Below are 24,800 nucleotides of genomic sequence, written 5' to 3'. Positions count from 1 at the left end.
ATTACAGAAACCAATGCCTACGGAAAGGCTAGCCAAATTGCAAATCCTGCTCACTAAGTTTGACATGGTCTATGTCACCCGCACGACCATGAAAGCCCAAGCCTTGGCCGATAATTTAGCTGAGAACCCGGTTGATGATGAATACCAACCCCTAAGCACTTATTTCCTAGATGAGGAAGTGAATTCAATTGAAGTAATCCCAGAAGACACTAAGATTTGGAAAATGTTCTTTGATGGAGCAGTAAATGCAAAGGGTGTTGGGATTGGGGCAATTTTAATTTCGCCCACGGGTCAGCACTATCCGGCTACAGCCCGGCTTCGGTTCTTCTGTATGAATAACACCGTTGAATATGAAGCTTGAATCATGGTCATGAACATGGCAATTGATATGGATGCAGAAGAATTATTAATCATGGCAGATTCTGATTTGATCATTCGGCAAGCACAAGGCGAATAGGAAACTCAAGATATCAAGCTTATCCCATAAAGACAACATGTGGAAGATCTTAACAAACGGTTCAAATCCGTTGAATTTAGGTATATTCCTCGATTTCACAATGAGTTAGCTGATGCACTAGGTAGATTAGCTACAATGCTGCCGTATCCGGGCAATGTCCATATTGACCCTTTGGAGATTCAAATCCGAGAAAGACATGGTTATTGCAACAAGGTTGAAGTAGAACCAAATGACCAACCATGGTATCATGATATTAAAAGGTTCTTGAAAACAAAGGAATACCCTGAGAAGGCCAATGGAGACCAAAAAAGAACCATTAGAAGGCTTGCCGACAGTTTCTTCTTAAGCGGAGAAGTGTTGTATAAGAGAACTCTAGATCTGAATCTTTTAAGGTGTGTAGATGCCAAAGAAGCCGAAAAGATCATGTACGAAGTGCATTCATGAGTATGCAGGCCCCACATGAATTGATATGTCCTAGTAAAGAAAATCCTGCGGGCAGGTTATTACTGGATGACCATGGAAAAGGATTGCTTCAGTTTTGTCCAGAAGGGCCATCAATGTCAAATACACGGTGATCTGATTCATGCACCGCCTTCAGAATTGCATCCTATGTCAGCACCTTGGCCGTTTGTTGCTTGGGGTATGGATGTCATTGGGCCGATCGAGCCAAAAGCCTCAAATGGGCACAGATTCATCTTGGTTGCCATCGATTACTTCACAAAATGGGTCGAAGCAGTCACTTTTAAAGCCGTCACCAAAAAAGCAGTGGTGGACTTCATTCATTCCAACATTATCTGTCGTTTTGGTATTCCAAAAACTATCATTACCGACAATGCTGCAAATCTGAACAGTCACCTGATGAGGGAGGTATGCGAACAGTTTAAAATTATGCATCGCAATTCTACCCCTTATCGAACAAAAGCCAATGGCGCCATTGAAGCGGCAAACAAAAACATCAAGAAGATCCTCATGAAAATGATCCAAAGTTCTAGACAATGGAATGGGAAGCTGCCTTTCGCATTATTAGGATATCGCACAACCGTACGCACATCAGTCGGGGATACGCCTTACTTATTGGTTTATGGAACTGAAGCCCTAATACCCGCGAAAGTCGAAATTTCCTCTCTTCGAATCATTGTTAAAGCAGAGATCGAGGATGATGAATGGGTCAAAACTCGGCTGGAACAGTTAACTATGACTGATGAAAAGCGGATGGCCGCAGTTTGTCACGGGCAGTTATACCAACAAAGAATGGCTCACGTTTACAACAAGAAAGTGCGGCCTAGAAACTTCGAAGTGGGGTAACTTGTTCTAAGACGTATTCTCCCGCATCATGAAGAAGCAAAAGGAAAGTTTGCTCCAAATTAGAAAGGTAGTACATTATAAGAAAAATGCTGCCAAAAGGGGCATTGTACTTAGGAAATATTGAAGGAAATGACCCCGAAACGGCTGTCAATGCAGATGCAGTCAAAAGATATTATGTTTAACCCTTTCGCGGTCTTAATACTCTCCGATTAGGATGAAAAAGGCTTTCATTCTTGCTACCCAAACACTATCAACTTTTTGTAAACCCTTTAAGCCGGTTACTTTTCTTTGTTCACCTTCCTTGGAACCTGAAAGTTCAATTATCAAAAAAAAAATCAATCAAAGAGCACCAAGGTTGTAACCGGGGCAGAATTTATAGTGGTTTGGCGGCGCTTTCGCCTGAAAGGTTCCAAGGTTGTAATTTAATTCAAATTCTTTCTAACCAAATCCTGTTCAAAGTCCTTCCAACCAATCGGTAAAGATGTCCAAAATGGGAGAATACAGTGACTTGGATTTGATGCGACCAAATGAGAGAAATAAAATGAGAGAGTCTTATCGGTGAAAACTCACACGGGCACCGTGAGGCTATGGTAAGCAGAGAAATTGAAAATGAGCGAGTCTCGTTAGTGAAAACTTGCAAAGAGCACTACAAGGCAATGGTGAGAAGAGAAATGAGAGAGGTTAGTTGGTGAAAACCCGCAAAGGGCACCACAGATCGAAAAAGAGGATAATTGGTCACTGACATGGACACAGTCCTGGGCAAGGTTTCTCAAATCTTGAGGTATAAGCTATGATGGATTTCTGAGAGTTGGATGATTCGCACAGATCAGGCATCCAGTTCAAGAGGCATGTCATGTTCATTGAAGTCCACATACCCTCTAGATAAGTCCTTCTTTCCTTTCCCCGAAAGGGATACCTCTTGTCTATATTCATTTGTCCATTCTGTTGTGTGTTTTCCTTTCAATCCCTTTTGGTCTAATTCTATTCTAAATTGAGACAAAGAAAGGATGGCAAGACCGATCTATAAGGTTCTCATTTGATACAAGTTATTATGCAAAAAGTGCCCAGCCTCGGCAGGTGCATCGAGTCGACCTCGACCGGCCGTGATAGCTGATGCTTCGAAATCAAGAATTCCCGAAAGGAAAGGGATTAAAGTCAAAGTGCCACAAAGGCAAAATAAAGTTAAAGAAGTTTAAGTCCCATATGATTAACCGTCCTGATAAGATTTTGGAAAAGTCAAGATCTCCAGGATTAGAAATGAAATCAATCCCTAGCAAGCCAGCAAGCAATCAAAATCTTTGTCCAAAAGACGGGCCAAGATCGAGTGACCAAATAATCAAGGCCATAACAACCAACCACCGTTTCAAACTGACAAATTATTCTTTGTTGAAGAAAATAGGAAACAGGTGCAACCCGAAAGCAACCTCACAAAAGCAGGGGCAACCAAAAGGAAAATCGCGCAAAGGCTGGAAATAGCCTTGCAACAATAGCTTCAAGAGGGAAGTCTCCTCCAAAATTCTTTCCCGCATTCACTCATACTCTGAAAAATAAAGGAAGAAAAGAAGAAATAATTCAAAACTACAGTCTCTGATCCCCAGCCATGTCTTTTCCAACATAGGGTCCCACTCCCTAGTTGATGCCAGCATAACCTGATGACTTTTCAACGTAGGGTCCCACTCCCTAGTTGATGCCAACATAACCTGATGACTTTCCAACGTAGGGTCCCACTCCCTAGTTGATGCCAGCATAACCTGATGACTTTCCAACATAGGGTCTCACTCCCTAGTTGATGCTAGCATAACCTGATGACTTTCCAGCATAGGGTCTCACTCCCTAGTTGATGCCAGCATAACTTGATGGCTTTCCAACATAGGGTCCTACTCCCTAATTGATGCCAGCATAACCTGGTGATTTTCCCCAACATAGGATCTCCAATCCCTAGTTGATTTTACTTTTAGATATAGGGTCTCCTTACCCTAGTCTACATTTACCCCGGGGACACCATTCCCGTCTTTTTATCTCTTTCAATAATGAAGTAGTATAGAATTTTGTTACAATAACTCACAAAATTTTCTAGTAAAAATTGGGGCAGAAAATTTTGTACGTTTGTTTCAATTCCTAAGCAGGTTATACTTTAAAGTACTGGGTTCGAGAAAATCGAAGGAAGACATCTCAATCCATAATAAAGAAAAGAAGAAGAAGAAGAAGAAAAACCCAAAATACAGAAGCGGAGAAGATATGAGTTGCTCAAGACGAGATTGAAGTCCCAAGTTTTGCGTGTCCCAACTTGATCCGAAAAGATGAAGAAGATTGAACCAACATCTGCAGCTAGCAAGTATCGAGATTCAGATCAGAGTGTGCATAAAGAACCAGCCAAGACTCAAGAACAAGCTTCGAAAATTTACACATAAGAATCTTATAACTCTTAGCTGATAGGCTTAGTTAGTTTTCTTCATTTTTTTTACTTTGTTGTAATAAGGAGTTCAACAACAGTAACAACAGCAATAGCAGTGAAATCACAGTTTTCCGATAGTCCCAGCTACCAAAACCTCCAGAACTACACTGACCTGATTCCTTTATAGCCAGGGATATGTAGGCAACCTTTAAAGTAAGGTTCGGTCAAACATTTCCAAAGTGCTTCCCATGGAGTATCCAAACGGCTAAAAGTTGCTCATGACTGCTCACTTTGTCTTTGCCCGAAAACTCTTCGTGTTTCCGAGCAAAGAGTGGCAGCTGTGAGCATGTGATTTTTACCTTGCCAAAATATTCCTACAAAATTAATGAATAAATTACTCCTATTTTTTTAAAAAAAATTTTAAGGATTTTTTGGTGTTTATTTGGAATTATTTGCATTTTTAGTCTCATTTTTTTTTCTTTTTAAAGTTATGAAAACTAACAAAACATATTTAAACCTTCTTCATATTGCATTGTTAGGTTTTTAATTTAATTCAATGTCTAAGTACATAATTAATTCTCCATTAAAAGAAAATCACAAAAAACAAATTGTTTGTTTTGACATTTTTAAGTTATATTATTAAATTAGCAATTTTCCTTTTTAAATGTAAGATTGACTAATTTTGTAAATAATGCAAATAGATAGTTGGTTTAATTTTATAAATTAAGGTAATTTAGCACGTAATTTAGGATTTATTTAAATTAAATAGAATGAAAAGTTAATTAAACAAAATAGGTTAGCCTAAATTCGGACTGGGCCAGTTAAAACCAGCCCAATCCCCAAAATTAACCCAAAAGCGCCCAAGCCCAATACCCCCAAACCGGTCCGCCCCATCACTAAACCAAAACGACGTCGTTTAGATGTCAATTAATCCCAGTCATTGATCTCCACAAGATCAAACGGCTCGGAACTCCCTCGCCCATTAGTATATAAATGTCCAAACGCCTTCCCTGTGATGACCCAAAATGTCATCTTTAAATTTAATAAGTAATTCTATGTTCTAAGACCTCAAAAAGTACTATTTATCATTCCTCAACTTGCATGTGCAGTCCGTACATTTTTTCGGAAAGTTTTCATGTGAAAAATGGATTAAAATATGAAATAGAGCCTTAAAACTCAACTCAGTTGACTTTGGTCAACATTTTGAGAAAACAGACCCGAATCAGTGTTTTAACAGTTCTGGTAGCTCCGTATCGTGATTTGGGACTTAGGCGTATGCCCAAAATTTAATTTGGAGGTCCCTAGCTCAAGTTATGACCATTTAACGGAAACTAGTAATTTAAAGGCTAAGATTTTCAAGTTTGTCCACAGGGTTGACTTTTTGATATCGGAGCCGGAATCCGATTCTGAAAATTTGAACAGCTCCGTTATCTTATTTATGACTTATGTGCCAAATTTGAAGTCATTCCGAATTCATTTAATATGTTTTGGCACGAGATTTACAAATGGAAAAGTTTAAAACTCAAGTCCGAATCGAGGTGTGAATTGCAATTTCGATATTATTTGATGTGATTTGAGACCCCGAGTAAGTCCGTATTATGTTATGGGACTTGTTGGGATATTTGGATAAGGTCCCGAGGGACTCGGGCGAGTTCCGGATAGGCCATGGGATGTTTTGAACGTAAAAAGTTTTGCTGGTATAACTGAACCTGTTGCAGGCCTCTGATCTCGCAATTGTTAGATCAGGCATCGCAAATGCGAACCAAGCAGGTATGGCAATTGCGAGATTTTTATCGCAATTGCGAAGAAAGCCTAGGCCAGCAGTTCTCGCAATTGAGAGTTTATCTTTGCAATTGCGAAGGGCCAATTGTCGCAAATGCGACATAATCTTCGCATTTGCGAAGGCAGTGGGATTGTGAAGGGCATCGCAATTGCGAGTATTTCTTCGCATTTGCGAAGCTCAGGTCGCAATTGCGACACCTGCAGCTGAACAAAATGACTTTTGGACGGGATTTTTGATTCATTTCTCAAATCTTCAAAACCTAAAACCTCAAGAGGCGATTTTGGGCGATTTTCACGGAAAAACATTGGGATAAGTGTTCCTTATCCTATATTGATTATATTTCATGATTTCATACTCATTTATATCATGATTCCGTGAATTTATGGAAGAAAATTCAGATTTTTCAAAAATCTTTCAAAAATGAAAAATTAAGATTCGAAGGTCCATTTGATATCGGAATTGGATAATTTTTGTATGGTTGGACTCGTCTCGGAATGGGTGTTCTTATTTCATAAGTTTTTCCAAGATTTGAGACGTGGGTCCCACTGCCGAATATTTTAATAAATTTAGAATTTTATCCGAAAAATTAGTAAATTTATATGAAATTAATTCCTATGATTAGTATTGAATATATCGAATTCTTTGTGAATAGATTTGAAGCTTTTGGAGGCAAATTTAAAAAGAAAACCTGTGGTTGAGTAATTGATTGGAATTCGCAAAGCGAGGTAAGTGTCGTGGTTAACCTTGACTTGAGGGAATATAACCCTTAATTTAATTGATATGTGAATTGCATGTGAATGACATATAGACGAGGTAACGAATGTCTATACGTCGTCAAATTAATTATTTGCCTGCTTACTTGAAAAATCATAAATTTTAAATCATAAATTAATTATTATAATAACTGTTTCTCTCCTATTCTTTATCAAATATTAATTCTTGAATTCTTGCATTAATTGTTACATGCTATTTGAATTATGTGTTTTAATTGTTATTTGATATTTAACATATTAAATATTAAACTGTCTATTTTCTCCCTGATTTTCATAATAATCTGTTATTTGTCATTGTTTGTTTCATAATTAAATTATAATTATTGTATGCTTGTTGTCTTATATTTTTATATTAATTGTTGAATTTATTGGGTAAATTTCTTCTATAAGAATTGGTAAATGAATATGTTGGAGGAGCGGGTTGCACGCCGCAACAGACTTAATTATAATGAATATATTGGAGAATCGGGTTGCACGCCGCAACAGACTTATGAAAAGTCCGTATTGGAGGATCGGGTTGCACACCGCAACAGACTAATGAAAAGTCCATATTGGAGGATCGGGTTGCACGCCGCAACAGACTTATGAAAAGTCCATATTGGAGGATCGGGTTGCACGCCGTAACAGACTTATGAAAATACATACATACATACATACATACATACATACATACATACATACATACATACATACATATATATATATATATATATATATATATATATATATATATATATATATATATATATATATATATATATATATATATATATATATATATATATTGGGGGATCGGGTTGCACGCCGCAACATATTTGATTAAAGGAATATATTATGAGAGCGTGCTGCACGCTGCAACAGAATTGAATGTGAATATATTGTGAGAGCGGGTTGCAGCGAGAATTGAATGTGAATATATTGTGAGAGCGGGTTGCATGCTGCAACAGAATTGATAGAAATGATAATTGGTTATGACTGCTGAATTGGCTTCAATTATTATAAATGAGTTACCTGAATTATTTTTATTATTGTTGTTGTTACAAATATTGCGTACAGGTAATGTAAGTGACCCGCCATAGCCTCGTCACTACTTCGTCGAGGTTAGGCTCAGCACTTACTAGTACATGGGGTCGGTTGTATTGATAATACACTCTGCACTTCTTGTGCAGAGTTTGGAGTTGGTCCCAGCAGCGTGCCATAGACTTGCTTGGATTTCAGCTATTCAGAGGAGACTTGAGGTATAACTGCATGGCGTCCGCAGTTCTGAAGTACCCATCTATTTTACTTTAGCTGTGTGTTTAGTTCCAGATAGCTTTATTTTATTCAGACCTTTATTTGTATTATTGTAGAAGCTCGTGCACTTGTGACACCAATTTTGGGATGGTATTTAGACACCGTTGTTTTTATGGAGTATTTCACTATATTACAAACTTTGCTTCCGCTTTTGGTTCCTTCATTATTAATGATGTAAAGATTGTTTAAAAATTGGTTAATATTATTCTAACATTGGATTTCCTAGCAAGTGAAATGTTAGGCGTCATCACGGTCCGAAAGTGGGAATTTCGGGTCGTGACAGTTGGTATCATAGCACTAGGTTACATAGGTCTCACGAGTCACGAACAAGCTTTAGTAGAGTCTGAAGGTTCGGTACGGAGACGTCTGCACTTATCTCTCAGAGGCTATGAAGTTTAGGAACAATATCACTTCTTTCTTATTCTGTCGTGCGAATTAATTCTATCATCGATGATTGAACCATTCTACTCTTAATCTCTCGCAGATGGTGAGAATACGTAATACCTCTACCGATAGAAAGGGACCAAAACCCCCGGCGATAACTATGGCCAGGGGTAGAGGTCAAGGTCGAGGTCGTGCTAGAGGCCAAGGTAGAGGCCGAGGTAGAGCTCAGTTCGGAGCTCGAGCAGCTGCACCTGTTGTAGAACCTCAGGTGGAACTTCAGGAGGAGGTTCCAGTTTAGAATTTACCAGCCGGACCAGTTCAGGTCCCGGAAGGATTCATAGCCACTCCAGTACTTCAGGACGCTCTAGTCCGTTTGGTAAGTCTTATGGAGGGCGTGTTCCAGAATGGTATATTTCCAATGGCACCAGCCGTCTCACAGGCTGGGGGAGGAGCACAAACTCCCGCTACACCCGCTCCGGAGTAGATGGCTCCCTAGAATCAGGCTCCAACAGCCCCGCCAGTTGGGGTAGTTCAGCCAGTTGTTGCGGCAGAGATCGGTGATAGGCCCGCCATGTCTTTTGAGGCCTTATTGAGACTGGATAAGTTTACCAAACTTTTTCCAGTTCACTTCAGTGGTACACCTTCTAAGGACCCACAGGATTATCTTGAACTCTGCCATGAGTTGCTGCGGAACATGGATATAGTTGAGACCAATGGGGTTGATTTTGCTGTATTTCAGATGACGGGTTCCGCCAAGAGATGGTGGAGAGATTATACATTGACCAGACCAGTTGGATCGCCTGCACTTACATGGGAGCAGTTCTCTCAGCTATTTCTAGAAAGGTTCGTCCCTATCACACTGAGAGAGGAATTCCGTAAGCAATTTGAGCGTCTACAGCAGGGCAATATGACTGTTACTCAATATGAGTCCCGTTTTGTGGATTTGGCTCGTCATGCTCTCCTTTTACTACCTACGGAGGGAGAGAGAGAGAGAGAGGAGGTTTATTTAGGGACTCACTCACCCTATTACACTTCAGATGGCCAAGGAGACCAGAAGTGAGATTTCTTTTCAGGCGGCTGCTAATGTCGCAAGGAGGATCGAGATGGTTCTTGCACAGGAGAGATGGCAGAGGTCCGATAAGAGGCCTCGTCATTTCGGTGGTTTCACTGGTGCCTCTTCTGGAGGCAGGGGTCATTCTCCCAGACCTTTTCATTCAGCACTTCATGCATCTCCCGGTGCTTCAGGGAGTCACGGTCCTATTATGCCTTACTCTGGGCAGCCAGTATTCAGTGCACATTTAGCTCCTATCAGTGTACCACCACTCCAGAGTTACTACAGTGGTTATCCGTCCCATCTGGGTCAGCTTCAGCTTCAACAGCCACGGCATCAGGATGGGTGTTATGAGTGTGAAAACATTGGTCACATCAGGAGGTATTGCCCTAGATTGGCAAGTAACAGATCTCGGCAAGATTCTTATGCCATCATACCGGCACCGGTTGCTTCATCGCCTGCTCAGCCAGCTAGAGATAGGGGTCAGGCAGCTAGAGGTGGAGGTCAGGCCATTAGAGGTGGAGGTCAGGCCAATAGAGGTTGAGGTCAGGCCATTAGAGGTGGAGGTCAGACCGTTAGAGGTAGAGGCCAGACAGTTAGAGGCTGTCCTAGAGACGTAGTTCAGAGTGGTGGGGCCCAGCCCCGATTTTATGCTTTTCCAGCTAGGCCTGAGGCCAAGTCATCTGATGTTGTGATCACAGGTATTATTCCAGTTTGCCATAGAGATACTTCAAATCTATTTGATCCAGGATCTACATATTCCTATGTGTCCTCCTATTTTGCTTCATATTTGGTTGTGCCTTGTGATTCTCTGAGTGCTTCTATGTATGTATCTACACCGGTGGGAGACTCTGTTGTAGTAGATCATGTATATCATTTGTGTGTGGTTACTATTGGTAATCTTGAGACTAGTGTGGATCTTCTACTTCTTGATATGGTAGATTTTGATGTCATCTTGGGTATGGATTGGATGTCCCCTTATCATGCTATATTGGATTGTCATGCTAAGACAGTGACCCTAGATATGTTGGGGTTACCTCGGTTAGAGTGGAAAGGAACTCCTGGCCATTTTGCCAGCAAGGTTATTTCTTATATGAAAGCGCGGCGTATGGTAGAGAAAGGGTGTCTAGCCTATTTGGCTTATATTCGCGATCCTAGTGCGGATTCTCCTTCTATTGACTCAGTACTAGTTGTTCGAGAATTTCTAGAAGTATTTCCTGTAGATTTGCCGGGGATGCCACCCGATAGAGATATTGACTTCTGTATTAATTTGGCTCCGGGCACTTAGCCCATTTCTATTCCACCATACCGTATGGCCCCGCCGGAGTTGAAAGAATTGAAAGAGCAGCAGTTACAAGACTTGCTTGATCAGGGATTCATTAGACCCAGTGTCTCGCCCTGGGGTGCACCAGTATTATTTGTAAAGAATAAAGATGGCTCTATGCGGATGTGTATAGACTATCGTCAGTTGAACAAGGCCACTATCAAAAACAAATATCCGCTGCCAAGAATTGATGACTTATTTGATCAATTCAGGGTGCCAAGGTATTTTCAAAGATCGATTTGAGTTCTAGTTACCATCAGTTGAAGATTAGGGCCTCTAATGTCCCTAAAATAGCTTTTCGAACTCGGTATGGGCATTACGAATTCCTAGTGATGTCATTTGGGTTGACAAATTCCCCAGCAGCATTTATGGATTTGATGAATCAGGTGTTCAAGCCTTATTTGGACTCTTTTGTGGTTGTATTCATTGATGATATCTTGATTTACTCCAGCAGTCGAGAGGAACATGAGCAGCATCTTCGAAGTGTGCTTCACGCCTTGAAGAATAATCAGTTATATGCCAAGTTTTCAAAATGTGAATTTTGGTTAGACTCAGTTTCCTTTTTGGGGCATGTTGTATCGGCAGAAGGCATAAAGGTGGATCCTAAGAAGATTGAGGCTGTTCAGAATTAGCCTAGACCTACTTTAGTTATAGAGATCCGGAGTTTCCTGGGTTTGGCAGGTTATTATCGTAGGTTCGTGGAAGGGTTTTCATCTATAGCAAGCACATTGACTAGACTAACCCAGAAGGGTGTCCCATTCATATGGTCAGACGAGTGTGAGTTGAGCTTTCAGAAGCTCAAGACCGCTTTGACTAGGGCGCCAGTGTTGGTATTACCCACAGGTTCAAATGGTATATGGTATATTGTGACGCATCTCACATTGGGCTTGGTACAGTATTAATGCAAGGTGTCAAGGTAATTCCATATGCGTCACGGCAGTTGAAAGTTCACGAGAAGAATTATCCTGTTCATGACTTAGAATTGGCAGCCATTTTTCATGCACTGAAGATTTGGAGGCATTACCTCTACGGTGTCTCGTGTGAGGTATTTACTGATCATTGTAGCCTTCAGTATCTATTCAAACAAAAAGATCTTAATTTGAGGCAGAGAAGATAGTTGGAGTTGTTGAAAGACTATGATATCACCATTTTGTATCACCCCGGAAAGGCCAATGTGGTGGCCGATGCTTTGAGTAGAAATGCAGTGAGTATGGGCAGTCTTGCGTATATTCCGATTGGCGAGAGGCCATTAGCTGCAAATGTTCAGACTTTGGCTAATCAGTTCGTGAGGTTAGATGTTTCAGAACCCAGTCAGGTTCTAGCTTGCACAGTCTCTCGGTCTTCTTTATATGAGCGCATCAGAGAGAGGCAGTATGATGATCCTCATTTACTTGTCCTTAAGGACACGGTGCGGCACGGTGATGCCAAACAGGTTGTTGTGGGGGAAGATGGGGTTCTGCGAATGCAGGGTCGTATTTGTGTGCCTAATGTGGATGGGCTTCGTGAATTAATTCTTGAAGAAGCACACAGTTCCAAGTATTCTATTCATCCAGGTACCGCCAAAATGTATCAAGATTTGCGGCAACATTATTGGTGGAGGAGAATGAAAAAGGATATAGTTGCACATGTAGCTCGGTGTCTGAATTGTCAGCAAGTTAAGTACGAGCATCAGAGACCTGGTGGTTTGCTTCAGAAGTTAGAAATTCCTGAGTGGAAGTGGGAGCGTATCACTATGGATTTTGTTGTTGGGCTCCCACGGACTCAGAGAAAATTTGACGCAGTTTGGGTCATTGTGGATAGGTTGACCAAGTCAACACATTTTATTCAAGTGGCAGTTACCTATTCTTCAAAGAGGTTAGCTGAAATTTACATTCGTGAGATTGTCCGCCTTCACGGTGTACCCGTGTCTATTATTTCAGATCGAGGTACGTTCTGCAGGGCTGTACAGTGTGAGTTAGGCACGCGGGTAGAGTTGAGTACAACATCTCATCCACAGACAGACGGACAGTCAGAGCGCACTATTCACATATTGGAAGATATGCTCCGTGCTTGTGTTATAGACTTTGGAGGTTCTTGGGATCATTTCTTGCCACTTGCGGAGTTTTCTTATAATAATAGCTACCAGTCGAGCATTCAGATGGCTCCATATGAGGCATTATATGGAAGGCTATGCCGATCGCCAGTTGGTTGGTTTGAACCGGGAGAGGCTCGGTTGTTGGGTACCGATTTGGTACAGAATGCCTTGGATAAGGTCAAGATTATTCAGGATCGACTTCGCACAGCTCAGTCTAGGCAAAAGAGTTATGCCGACCATAAAGTTCGTGATATTGCATTTATGGTTAGAGAAAGAATATTGTTCTGGGTTTCACCTATGAAAGGTGTAATGAGGTTCATAAAGAAGGGCAAGTTGAGCCCTAGGTATATCAGACCCTTTGAAATTCTTGAAAGGGTGGGTGAAGTAGCCTACAGGCTTGCATTACCACCTAGTTTATCGGTGGTTCATTCGGTGCTCCATGTGTCTATGCTTCGAAAATATCATGGTGATCCATCCCATGTGTTAGATCTGAGCTCAGTCCAATTGGACAAAGATTTGACTTACGAGGAGGAGCCGGTGGCTATTCTAGCCCGGTAGGTCCGACAGTTGCGGTCTAAGAGTTATCCTTCAATTCGGGTGCAATGGAGAGGTCAGCCGGTAGAGGCATCTACCTGGGAGTCCGAGTCGGACATACGGAGTAAATATCCACACCTTTTCTCCAGCTCATGTACTTTTTTTTTTCTAACTCCGTTCGAGGACGAACGTTTGTTTTAGAGGTGGAGAATGTGATGACCCAAAATGTCATCTTTAAATTTAATAAGTAATTCTGTGTTCTAAGACCTCGAAAAGCACCATTTATCATTCCTCGACTTGCATGTGCAGTCCGTACATTTTTTCAGAAATTTGTCATGTGAAAAATGGATTAAAATGTGAAACAGAGCCTTAAAACTCAATTGAGTTGACTTTGGTCAACATTTTGAGCAAACGGACCCGGATCAGTATTTTGACAGTTTCGGTAGCTCCATATAGTTATTCGGGACTTGGGCGTATGCCCGGAATTTAATTTGGAGGTCCCTAGCTCAAGTTATGACCATTTAACAAAAACTAATTTAAAGGCTAAGATTTTCAAGTTTGACCACGGGGTTGACTTTTTGATATCGGAGCCAGAATTCGATTTGGGAAATTTGAACAGCTCTGTTATGTCATTTATGACTTGTGTGCCAAATTTGAAGTCATTCTGGATTCATTTAATATGTTTTGGCACGAGATTTACAAATAGAAAAGTTTAAAACTCAAGTCCGAATCGAGGTATGAATTGCAATATCGATATTATTTGATGTGATTTGAGACCCCGAGTAAGTACGTATTATGTTACGGAACTTGTTGGGATATTTGGATAAGGTCCCGAGGGGCTCAGGTCAGTTTCGGATAGGCCACGGGATGTTTTGAACGTACAAAGTTTTACTGGTATAACTGAACCTGTTGCAGGCCTCTGATCTCGCAATTGCGAGATCAGACATCGCAAATGCGAGATCAGAATGCGAACCAAGCAGGTACGGCAATTGCGAGATTTTTATCGCAATTGCGAAGAAAGCCTAGGCCAGCAGTTCTCGCAATTGCGAGTTTATCTTCGCAATTGCGAAGGGCCAATTATCGCAAATGCGACATAATCTTCGCATTTGCGAAGGCAACGGGATTGTGAAGGGCATCCCAATTGCGAGTGTTTCTTCGCATTTGCGAAGCTCAGGTCGCAATTGCGACACCTGCAGCTGAACAAAATGACTTTTGGACGGGATTTTTGATTCATTTCTCAAATCTTCAAAACCTAAAACCTCAAGAGGCGATTTTGGGCGATTTTCACGGGAAAACATTGGGATAAATGTTCCTTATCCTATATTGATTATATTTCATGATTTCATACTCATTTATATCATGAATCCGTGAATTTATGGAAGAAAAATCAGATATTTCTAAAATCTTCCAAAAACGAAAAATTAAGATTTGAAGGTCCATTTGTTATCAAAATTGGATAATTTTTGTATGGTTGTACTCGTCTCGGAATGGGTGTTTGGATTTCGTAAGTTTTTCTGAGATTTGAGATGTGGGTCCCACTGCCGAATATTTCAATGAATTTTAGATTTTATCTGAAAAATTAGTAAATTAATATAGAATTAATTCCTATGATTAGTATTGAATATATCGAATTGTTTGTGAATATATTTGAAGCTTTTGGAGACAAATTTAAAAGGAAAAGTTGTGGTTGAGTAATTGATTGGAATTCGCAAAGCGAGGTAAGTGTCGTGGTTAACCTTGACTTGAGGGCATAGAACCCTTAATTTAATTGATATGTGAATTGCACGTGAATGACGTATAGACGAGGTAACGAATGTCTATACGTCATCAAATTAATTATTTGCCTGCTTACTTGAAAAATCATAAATTATTTTAAATCATAAATTATTTATTATAATAACTGTTTCTCTCCTATTCTTTATCAAATATTAATTCTTGAATTCCTGCATTAATTGTTACATGCTATTTGAATTATGTGTTTTAATTGTTATTTGACATTTAGCATATTAAATATTAAGCTGCCTATTTTCTCCCTGATTTTCATAATAATCTGTTATTTGTCATTGTTTGTTTCATAATTAAATTATAATTATTGTATGATTGTTGTCTTATACTTTTATATTAATTGTTGTATTTATTTGGGAAATTTTTTCTATAAGAATTGGTAAATGAATATGTTGGAGAAGCGGGTTGCACGCCGCAACAGACTTATGAAAAGTCCATATTGGAGGATCGAGTTGCACGCCGCAACAGACTTATGAAAAGTTTGGCATATATATATATATATATATATATATATATATATATATATATATATATATATATATATATATATATATTGGGGGATCGGGTTGCGGGTTGCACGTTGCAACAAATGTGAATATATTGTGAGAGTGGGTTGCACGCTGCAATAGAATTGAATGTGAATATATTGTGAGAGCGGGTTGCACGCTGCAACAGAATTGAATGTGAATATATTGTGAGAGCGGGTTGCATGCTGCAACAGAATTGATGGAAATGATAATTGGTTATGACTGCTGAGTTGGCTTCAATTATTATAAATGAGTTACCTGAATTATTTTTATTATTGTTGTTGTTACTAATATTGCGTACAGGTTAATGTAAGTGACCCGCCTTAGCCTCGTCACTACTTCGTCAATGTTAGGCTCAGCACTTACCAGTACATGGGGTCGGTTGTACTGATACTACACTCTGCACTTCTTGTGCAGATTTCAGAGTTGGTCCCAGCGGCGTGCCATAGACTTGCTCGGATTTCAGCTACTCGGAGGAGACTTGAGGTATAACTGCATGGCGTCCGCAGTTTTGAAGTCCCCGTCTATGTTACTTTAGCTGTGTGTTTATTTCAAGACAACTTTATTTTATTCAGACCTTTATTTGTATTATTCTAGAAGCTCGTGCACTTGTGACACAAATTCTGGGATGGTATTTAGACACCGTTATTTTTATGGATTATTTCACTATATTTCAAACTTTGCTTCCGCTTTTGGTTCCTTGATTATTAATAATGTAAAGATTGTTTAAAATTGGTTAATATTATTCTAACGTTGGCTTGCCTAGCAAGTGAAATGTTAGGCGCCATCACGGTCCGAAGGTGGGAATTTTGGGTCGTGACAGCTATAGTTACATATGTATAAATTTATCACTCTCTGTTTCTCTAACCCTAGAGACGCCCCGTCTCTCACCTCTCTCTAAACCAACCCCTAGCCTCCCCAAATCCCTAGCCGCCACCATCTTCCTCCACCTTAAACCACCACCGAACCCTAGCTGCCCTAAAATCCTTCCCCACGCCACTGCCGAAAATCGCCCTACGACGATGGTGGAACTCTAAACCCACTCAAACTTACACCATACACTCCCCACACCCTCTTAAACCTTATCCTACCAATAGATTTCCCAAATAATCCACCAAATTTGGTAAAGCTTAGATCTAAATTCTCAGAAACCCTACTTAGTCCGTCTAATCTCAGAAACCCTACTTAGTCCATCTAAAGATCGCCAAGCCAAGAACTCCTTTCACCGGTCTCAGATCCCAGATAGGGGTCTTGGCATGAGGATTTTTTCTCCGACTAGATTTTTTTTTAAACCCTAAAATTTACCTAGCCGCCAAAAACTCCTCCTGCCAAGATCTCCCATCAAGGATCTCAAATCCCAGGCGGGAGTCTTGGCATGAGGATTTTTTCACGGTTAGATCTATCTTTTTTCTTATAAGTTTTGGCTATTTTTTGTCATTTTTTCTGCTTTTGTTAATTATTTTATTGTTATAATCTATTCTTTTTTATTTTTTATTAATTATTATTGTCAGCTATATTTCGTTAAGATTAAATTTTTAAACCGAACTTAATTAAAAAATATACAAAATCACGGCTTAAATATATGCTGTTAATTTTTACATCATTTGTTATTTTGTTTGCATTAAATAATTTATTAAAACAGATTAATCATTGTTAAGTTTATTTATTTTTTTATTTTTTTCTGTTGCGTTTTATTTCCTATTATTTATTTTAAAATTAATTGGGCCTGGTTGAATAGACAGGCCCATAACTTTGTTTTTTTATTATTGTTTTTTTATTTTTTGTTAAAATTGGGCCTGGCTAAATAGACAGGCCCTTATCTTTGTTATTTTTTGGGCATGGCTAAATAGACAGGCCCATAGCTTTGTTAAATGTCAAACTCTTCAGGCCAAGAGTCACCTGTCTCAGGCCCAAAACCAATCTGGTTTTGAGGTAATTCCAAGGCCCTTAAGGGTCGATTTTGGAAACTTAATTCTAAAATTAATTCAGAAAGTACTAGACCTTTCTAGAATAGGGACAATTGTCCCAATGATGAGTAGGAAAATAGGGGTAAGATCCAAAAGTATCCAGAATCTGGACACTTGTCCATTTTCTGAGATAAGGAAGGTACTAGAAATTGGACAACTGTCTATTTCTGTTAAGAAGATGCCATTTTCCCTAATTTATAGGGAATTCTGCCAGATTCTTTGTACCTTAATTCTTATCCCTTTTTACTCCTTCCCTCTATAAATACACTCCTTCTTTTCATTATACACAGACCTGGATATACATTTTTAGACCTAAAAATACATTGATATAGATATGAAAAGTAGAGAACATTTCCTGAAAAATACACTGATTCTGCACTGCTTTTGGAGTCTCTTTCTTTCACTTTTAGCAAAGAACTCCTACTGGTTTTATACTATTTTTGGGATTTCTGGATTTTTAATTGGAAGCTGTTTTGGGTTTTCCTGTTTGGATTTTCTGGCTGCTGCTTTTACTCAAGTTTTCAGAGACATATTTTCTCTCTTTGCTTTGTTTTCTTGCTCCTGACAAGGTATTTTCTTAACAATGTAAAGTTAATATTGTTGTATAATGAGTGTGATTTGCTGGTTATCAAGAATCTGTATTTTGTTTGAATGGTACATGAATCATGTTGGTTGTTTAAGAGTTATGTATAAATTCATGTAAGTTTAGTTATTTACACTGTTTTGGGATTCTTTCATTTATAAAATTTGTATGTTCGTATGCAGCAGTATCACATAAATCATTTTCTAGAAAATTTTGTTAGAATAGGCAGCTTGGTTATCATTGTTCAGTTAGCAAAAAATGTAATAATTTAGTTTTACTACATTTCTTGGTGTGATAGTTTAATAGATCAGCAACTTTACCATACTGTTTTAAATAATTAAATAATTCCGATCGTTGTTAGCCTAAAGTCATGAAAAAACAGATTTTTAAAAGTAAGCTAAATGGTAACCATAATACATTTTCAGGCCCAAAACCAATTGGGTTCATGGAATTGTGTTCTTTTTTACTAAACAAAATGAGTTGATCAATGGCCTTTACACTTCAAGATTTTCAAATACAAATGAGTTTTAAAACCAGCATTTCGAAATAAAGACTTAGGCAAATCAGTAGGAAGATTGCCCAAAATTTAACAAAAATTCGATTTATTTAAAAACCCATTTTTACTTCTGTTTTAAAAGGTAAACAAAATATAGGTAAAACTTTACAAATGTCATTACAAAATTTTATCTCAAACTCCTTCACACAAATATGCATTGGGCTAGAGTTCACTTGGACTCATTATCATCAGGCCCAAATCTTATCTTTTAAATTCATTTATTTGTCCACAAGTGGATATTGGGCTAGAGTTATTTGGACTCATTAGTAGGTCTGAATCTTCTAGAATTAAATGTGTTTAATCGATTGAATGCTTAATAACATTGTTTTGGACCAGATTCATCTAGACTCAGTCACACCCAAGTCCCTTTAGATTTAAATTCATTAACTGTTGTGTAATAGACAATATATGTCTTGGGTTAGAGTTCATTTAGACTCAGTCCTTGTCAGGCCCCAAACTTTAAAATCTGGGCCTGTTTGGCAGCTAATACACAAGCTACCCCATTTGATTAAATAAATGTCTCACATAGTTTTGGAACATTTACACCTAGTTACATGACATAGGGTACTTAGTTTAGAGACATAATCATAATTTTAGGTACACTTTAGATTTGATTAATTATTACGATTATGTACACGCATGCGTGACATCGTTGTGTTACCAAATAAATCCAAGGTACGCGTTTGCGCGACTTTGACTATTTTTCTTAAATAAACCAAATGTCGTGAGTTGTGTACACGTACGTGTGATATGATTTTTGACACACCATATTAAATGGGTATACGTACGCGTAACTCGCATCAAGGTAATCCTTTAGATAAATCAGGTAATTAAAAGCGGTAAAAGGTAAATACACATAGGTTCTAAAAATACGTAATTAAATAATTTAATTAAGCCAGGTATGATTAAAGTGACCGTGCTAAAACCACATAATCCGGGAATGCCTAACACCTTCTCACGGGTTAACAGAATTTCTTACCCAGTCTTCTGGTTTCGCAGACTTTAAACGGAGTCAATCTTCCTCGATTTGGGATTTAAAATAAATCGGTGACTTGGGACACCATAAATTATTTCACGTGGCGACTCTGAAATTAAATAAATAATGCCATTTCGATTAATGTCACTTCAATTGGAAAAACTCTCATATCCCCCTCGGAAAAAAGGAGGTGTGAAAAATGCAACCAGGGGTCGGTGCCCTGTATTACTAGTAAGGAATGCAACCATAGGTTAGTACCCTATATTACTGAAAAGGAATATAACCAGGGGTTGATACCCTGTATTACCGAAAGAAAATGTAACCGGGGGTTGGTACCCTATATTACTGAAAGAAAATGTAATCAGGGGTTGGTGCCATGTATTACTGAAAACAAATGTAACCAGGGGTTGGTGTACTGTATTACTGAAAATAAATGTAACCAGGGGTTGGTACCCTGTATTACTAGAAAGGAAGGCAATCAGAGGCTGGTACCATGTATTACTGAAAAGGAAATATAACCATGGGTTGACGCCCTGTATCACTAAAATGAATTGTAGCCAGGGGTTGGTGCCCCGTATCACTAGGAAGGAATAAAACTAGAGGTTGGTACCCTGTATCACTAGTGCTCTAATATCAAGTTATCACAATCCGAAATTCCCACCCTCGAGACCGTGATGGTGTCTAACATTTCACTTGCTAGGCAAGCCAACATTAGAATAATTTTTGTCATTTTTAACTGTTGAAATTTAATAATAATAAAGAAACCAACATAACTGAAATAAATCTTACATAGAGTGAGTAAACCAACAATAACAGTGATGTCTAAATACCATTCCAGAACTGGTATCACGAGTGCACGAGCGACTAGAATTATACAAAAATTGTCTGAATGAAATAAACTGTCCGAAATGAAATAAACATCTAGCATAAGGTGGAAGAGGACTTCAGGGCTGCGAACGTCGTGCAACTGTACCTCAAGTCTCTGAACTGGAAATCAATCCGAGCAATCTACTGACCGCCGCTTTGACCAACTCCAAAATTTACACAAGAAGTGTAGAGTGTAGTATGAGTACAATCGACCCCATGTACTCTGTAAGTGTCGAACCTAACCTCGACGAAGTAGTGACGAGGCTATGAAAGGACACCTACTTAAACAACATGTGCAAGTATATACATATACGAAGAAGCAACGAACATAGTGATTAACAATGTACAAATTGGGAGGTAACATGCAAAAGGGAAAAGATACGATAATTACAGTAGGAGAAATATCACGTAGCAGCCAATTAAATCATCAACAATGAAAACAGGTAGCTGATAATATAAAACTAACACGGCACCACACTTCGTGCTTTTATTCTCATCCATACCATGAAATGATGTCATAAGTAACATGAAATGGCACGGTATCACCGTTCGTTCTTTAACTCTCTTGTTTGCCACAATATAATGAATAAATGATATAAATGGCACGGCATCACCCTTCGTGCTTTAACTCTCCTCATCACTATATAAATCAATAGATGATAATATAAAAATAGCACGGCATCACCCTTCGTACTTTTACTCTATTCCTTACCGTGGAGCAAGGATAATATAAATTCGAAAATATAATTTAAATGCGGGGATTTGTATTTATCGTCCAATATGATACCAGGGTACCAACCTCAACTTTCAAAATATTCAACAATTATTAAATGAGCAATAAATACTGAAAGAATCATCAAATAAGTAATAGCCTAACCTAAGCATAGATATCGTAATTAAATAGGAAATAAATCACAATGAAACAAGTTCCACCCGCATGCTTTAACTCAACTACAACGCATAAGTACTCGTCACCTCACACATACGTTGTACCCACACATTTAATCACGTAGAAAATAGGCAAACAAGTCATATTCTCTCAAGTAAAGGTTAACCACGACACTTACCTTACTTCTCAACTCAAGCAATCACTCGACCACAACCTTTCCTTTCGAACAAGCCTCCAAACTAACCAAATCTAGAAATTTATTGGCCAACAATTCAAATTAAACTTTAGAAACTACTCACAATTCGAAAGAGGTTCAATTTAAATCATTTTTGAAAAAGTCAACGAAAGTCAACCCTTTGGGCCCGCACCTCAGAATCCGATAAAATTAACAAAACCCGAATACCCATTCTGACACGAGTTCAATCATACCAAAATTAACAAATTCCGATATCGAATCACCCTTCAACTCTTCATTTTACAATTTTGAAAGATGTTACAATTTTCCCAATTTCTACTAATTTAATGATAAAAATAATTATGGAATCATAAAATATAATCAAATCCAGGTTAGAATCACTTACCCCGATGATTTTCTTGAAGAACCCTCAAAAACTCGCCACTCTCGGACTAGTTTTCAAAAAAACAATGAAGAAAAGAAGCTGGAATGTATTTTTAAGCTGCCCAGGTAAGTCGCCTCTTTAAAATGTGACATGTTTCAGCTTATTTCCAGGGTGGTCGCATTTTAAAGAGGCGACCAGCTTCGGCAGTTTTCCATGCAAAAACTGCAGTGCAAACTGCAGTACTAGTCTTCAATAAATTGATCATAACTTTCTGTACAAATGTCCAAATGATGAATGGTTTAACTTTCTGAAAACTAGACTCAAAGGGCTAAAACTTTTGATTTTGGATCATCTCCAAATACCTTATAGATTAAAAATATAACTTCCGAATTCAGACTAACAAGCCTACAGATTCGAGGTTCTGCGACCCAAAGTGCCAAATTGCTCAAACTTATTCAAAACTCGCCTGAACCTCTAGGGACCTCAGCCAAACATACACACAGGTCCTAAAACATGATACAAACTCTTTCGCGCAATCAAAATACCAAAATAATATCTAGAATTTAGAATTGAATGCCAAAACTCATGGATTTCAAAACCAAATTTTGGGCCTGTTAACCACAAAGTCAAACTCGGGTCAAACTTTAGAAATTCAAGTTTTATAAAATCAAAACTTTTAATTTTTCAAAAACTAATGGAAAATGTGCCTACGCACCTCGGAATAACTTCAAATTTTGTACACTAGTCATAAATATTGTTACGAAGCTGCTCAAACTCTTGGAATCCAAATCGGGACTCGATATCAACAAAATCCAATTATGGCCAAATTTAGGAATTCTTTAAACATTTAAATTTTTAATTTTTGACAAATGGCGTTAAATCAAGCTAGGGACTTTCGAATTTGATTCGGGGTATACGCCCAAGTCCCAAATCACGATACAAATCTAGCGGGACCATCAAAATACCGATCCGGGTCTATTTACATAAAATGTTGACCGAAGTTAACTCAAATAAGTTTTTAAGGCACAATTTCACATTTTCATCAATTTTCTCATAAAAACCTTCGGAAAAAGATACGATCAGTGCATGCTAATCGAGGAAGGCTGAATGGAGCTATTTGAGGTCTCGAAACACAGAAGTGAAGGTTAAAATTAAAGATGACCTATTGGATTATCACAACTATGTAAAACAGTCTGAGCGAAGAGTACTTCTACCCGAAAATATGGGTTGGATCCTCCTAGGAGAAAAGGTTCTAAGCTACATAAAACAGCTTGAGCGAAGAGTACTTCTACCCAGAAATATGAGCTAGATCCCCCTAAGCGAAAAGGTTCTACCTGGGTTAAGCTAAATAAAACAGCATGAGCGAAGAGTACTTCTACCCGAAAATATGAGCTGGATCCCCTAGGCGAAAAGGTTCTACCCGGGTTAAGATACGTAAATGAGATGTATGAACGGTAGTGATGTATGCTAAAAATATAGAAAAGTGGAAATTTTGAGGAAACTTACCTTTGGTGACATTCGTCCCTTATGAATCGCCATTCTGCACTTTTTTGTTCCTTCTTTAAACAAAGAAAAATTGTGAGTTTTCAAAGTGGTGGTTGGTTAGTGGCCTTGATGCCCTGAGTAGCTTGAATTCACGGTCACTGTTGTTGAAAAACCGATTCTGTCAGTGTGGTACCGAGATGCTCGGATACTCTGTAACGCTTTCTGGAGATCTTGGCTTTCCGACATTGCCCCCAACTATTTCATACCTTGATTTCCATGGTACCACTAACCTTGTCTACAAAGCAAGTCTTCGCTTTGGCAGTTTTTTCTTTAAAAATCAAACTTGATTATCTTTTACCCGATATCGGTTTGTGTCCGTAGTGCTATCAATTTTTTCCATGAAGAAAGTCTTGCTTAGTGGCCTTTTCATTTTCTTTGAAACACTTTGTTCGGCTTATCGGAGGAGATCACAAATGGATGTGTGTCTTTGAAAATGGCGCATATGCCCCACATTTTTTGTTTGCTCTTTCGGGAAACGGTAATCAATTTTGTGGACCTTTCTTTGTTGGATTCTAAACAAATAGACCATCAAACCTTTCTCTCTAGAACTTCCTTCTGCATGATCCTTTAGATCTTGTTTTACTTCAATAACTTATTGTGCATGTTTCTTCCTGGGTATGCCCTCTTTGATGTGCTAGGACAAAACTTTCTTTTTACAGTGAGAAAGGTGGTAACAGATTTTGAAATCATCTCTTGTTTGTTTTAACAAAGACTGACTCAAAATAATAATGCAAATTCACACAATTACGTGATGTAGAAGTAAGAAGGAATAGTATTTAACTACAAATGCCGCATTTTAGGGGGGAAGAAAGAAAGAAGGGGATTTATTTGAATGTGATAACTCTAATGATCATGACATGCATTTTGGACTGAGCGGCCAAATTAATCCAACCAATCTACCATTTCTTATTGCTATTCCCTTTCGTTTTTGAAGTTGGCCTCTTTGCACCAATAATTTGCATCAAATCATAGCTCACCATTGACTGGTAGTGCCTCGAAAGGTTTTCACCAACCAGCCTCTCTTATTTATTTATCTTTACTTACTATCGCCTTACAGTGCCGATGAAGGTTTTCACCAATAAGACTCTTTCATTTTCATTTATTATTTTGTGCGAGCAACTTGACATTGTGCAATGTCGTGTGACAACTGTTGCTTATTGCGTGCTTCACTT

At 38.6% G+C, this 24,800-nt stretch overlaps 1 protein-coding gene across 1 annotated transcript; it reads left to right on the top strand.

The window, feature by feature from the left end:
* The first annotated feature begins 376 nt into the window (after positions 1–376).
* On the top strand, positions 377–901 carry LOC107766301 (uncharacterized). The gene is made up of 2 exons (XM_016585057.1): positions 377–438; positions 538–901. The coding sequence occupies exons 1-2, from the start codon at positions 377–379 to the stop codon at positions 899–901; spliced, it is 426 nt and encodes a 141-aa protein (XP_016440543.1).
* The last annotated feature ends 23,899 nt before the right edge of the window (positions 902–24,800 follow it).

This window comes from Nicotiana tabacum, chromosome 24 (assembly GCF_000715075.1).
Source record: "Nicotiana tabacum cultivar K326 chromosome 24, ASM71507v2, whole genome shotgun sequence".
NCBI lineage: Eukaryota > Viridiplantae > Streptophyta > Magnoliopsida > Solanales > Solanaceae > Nicotiana > Nicotiana tabacum.
Note: the sequence above shows the minus strand (reverse complement) of the source record. Positions and strands in the feature narration are given on the sequence as shown.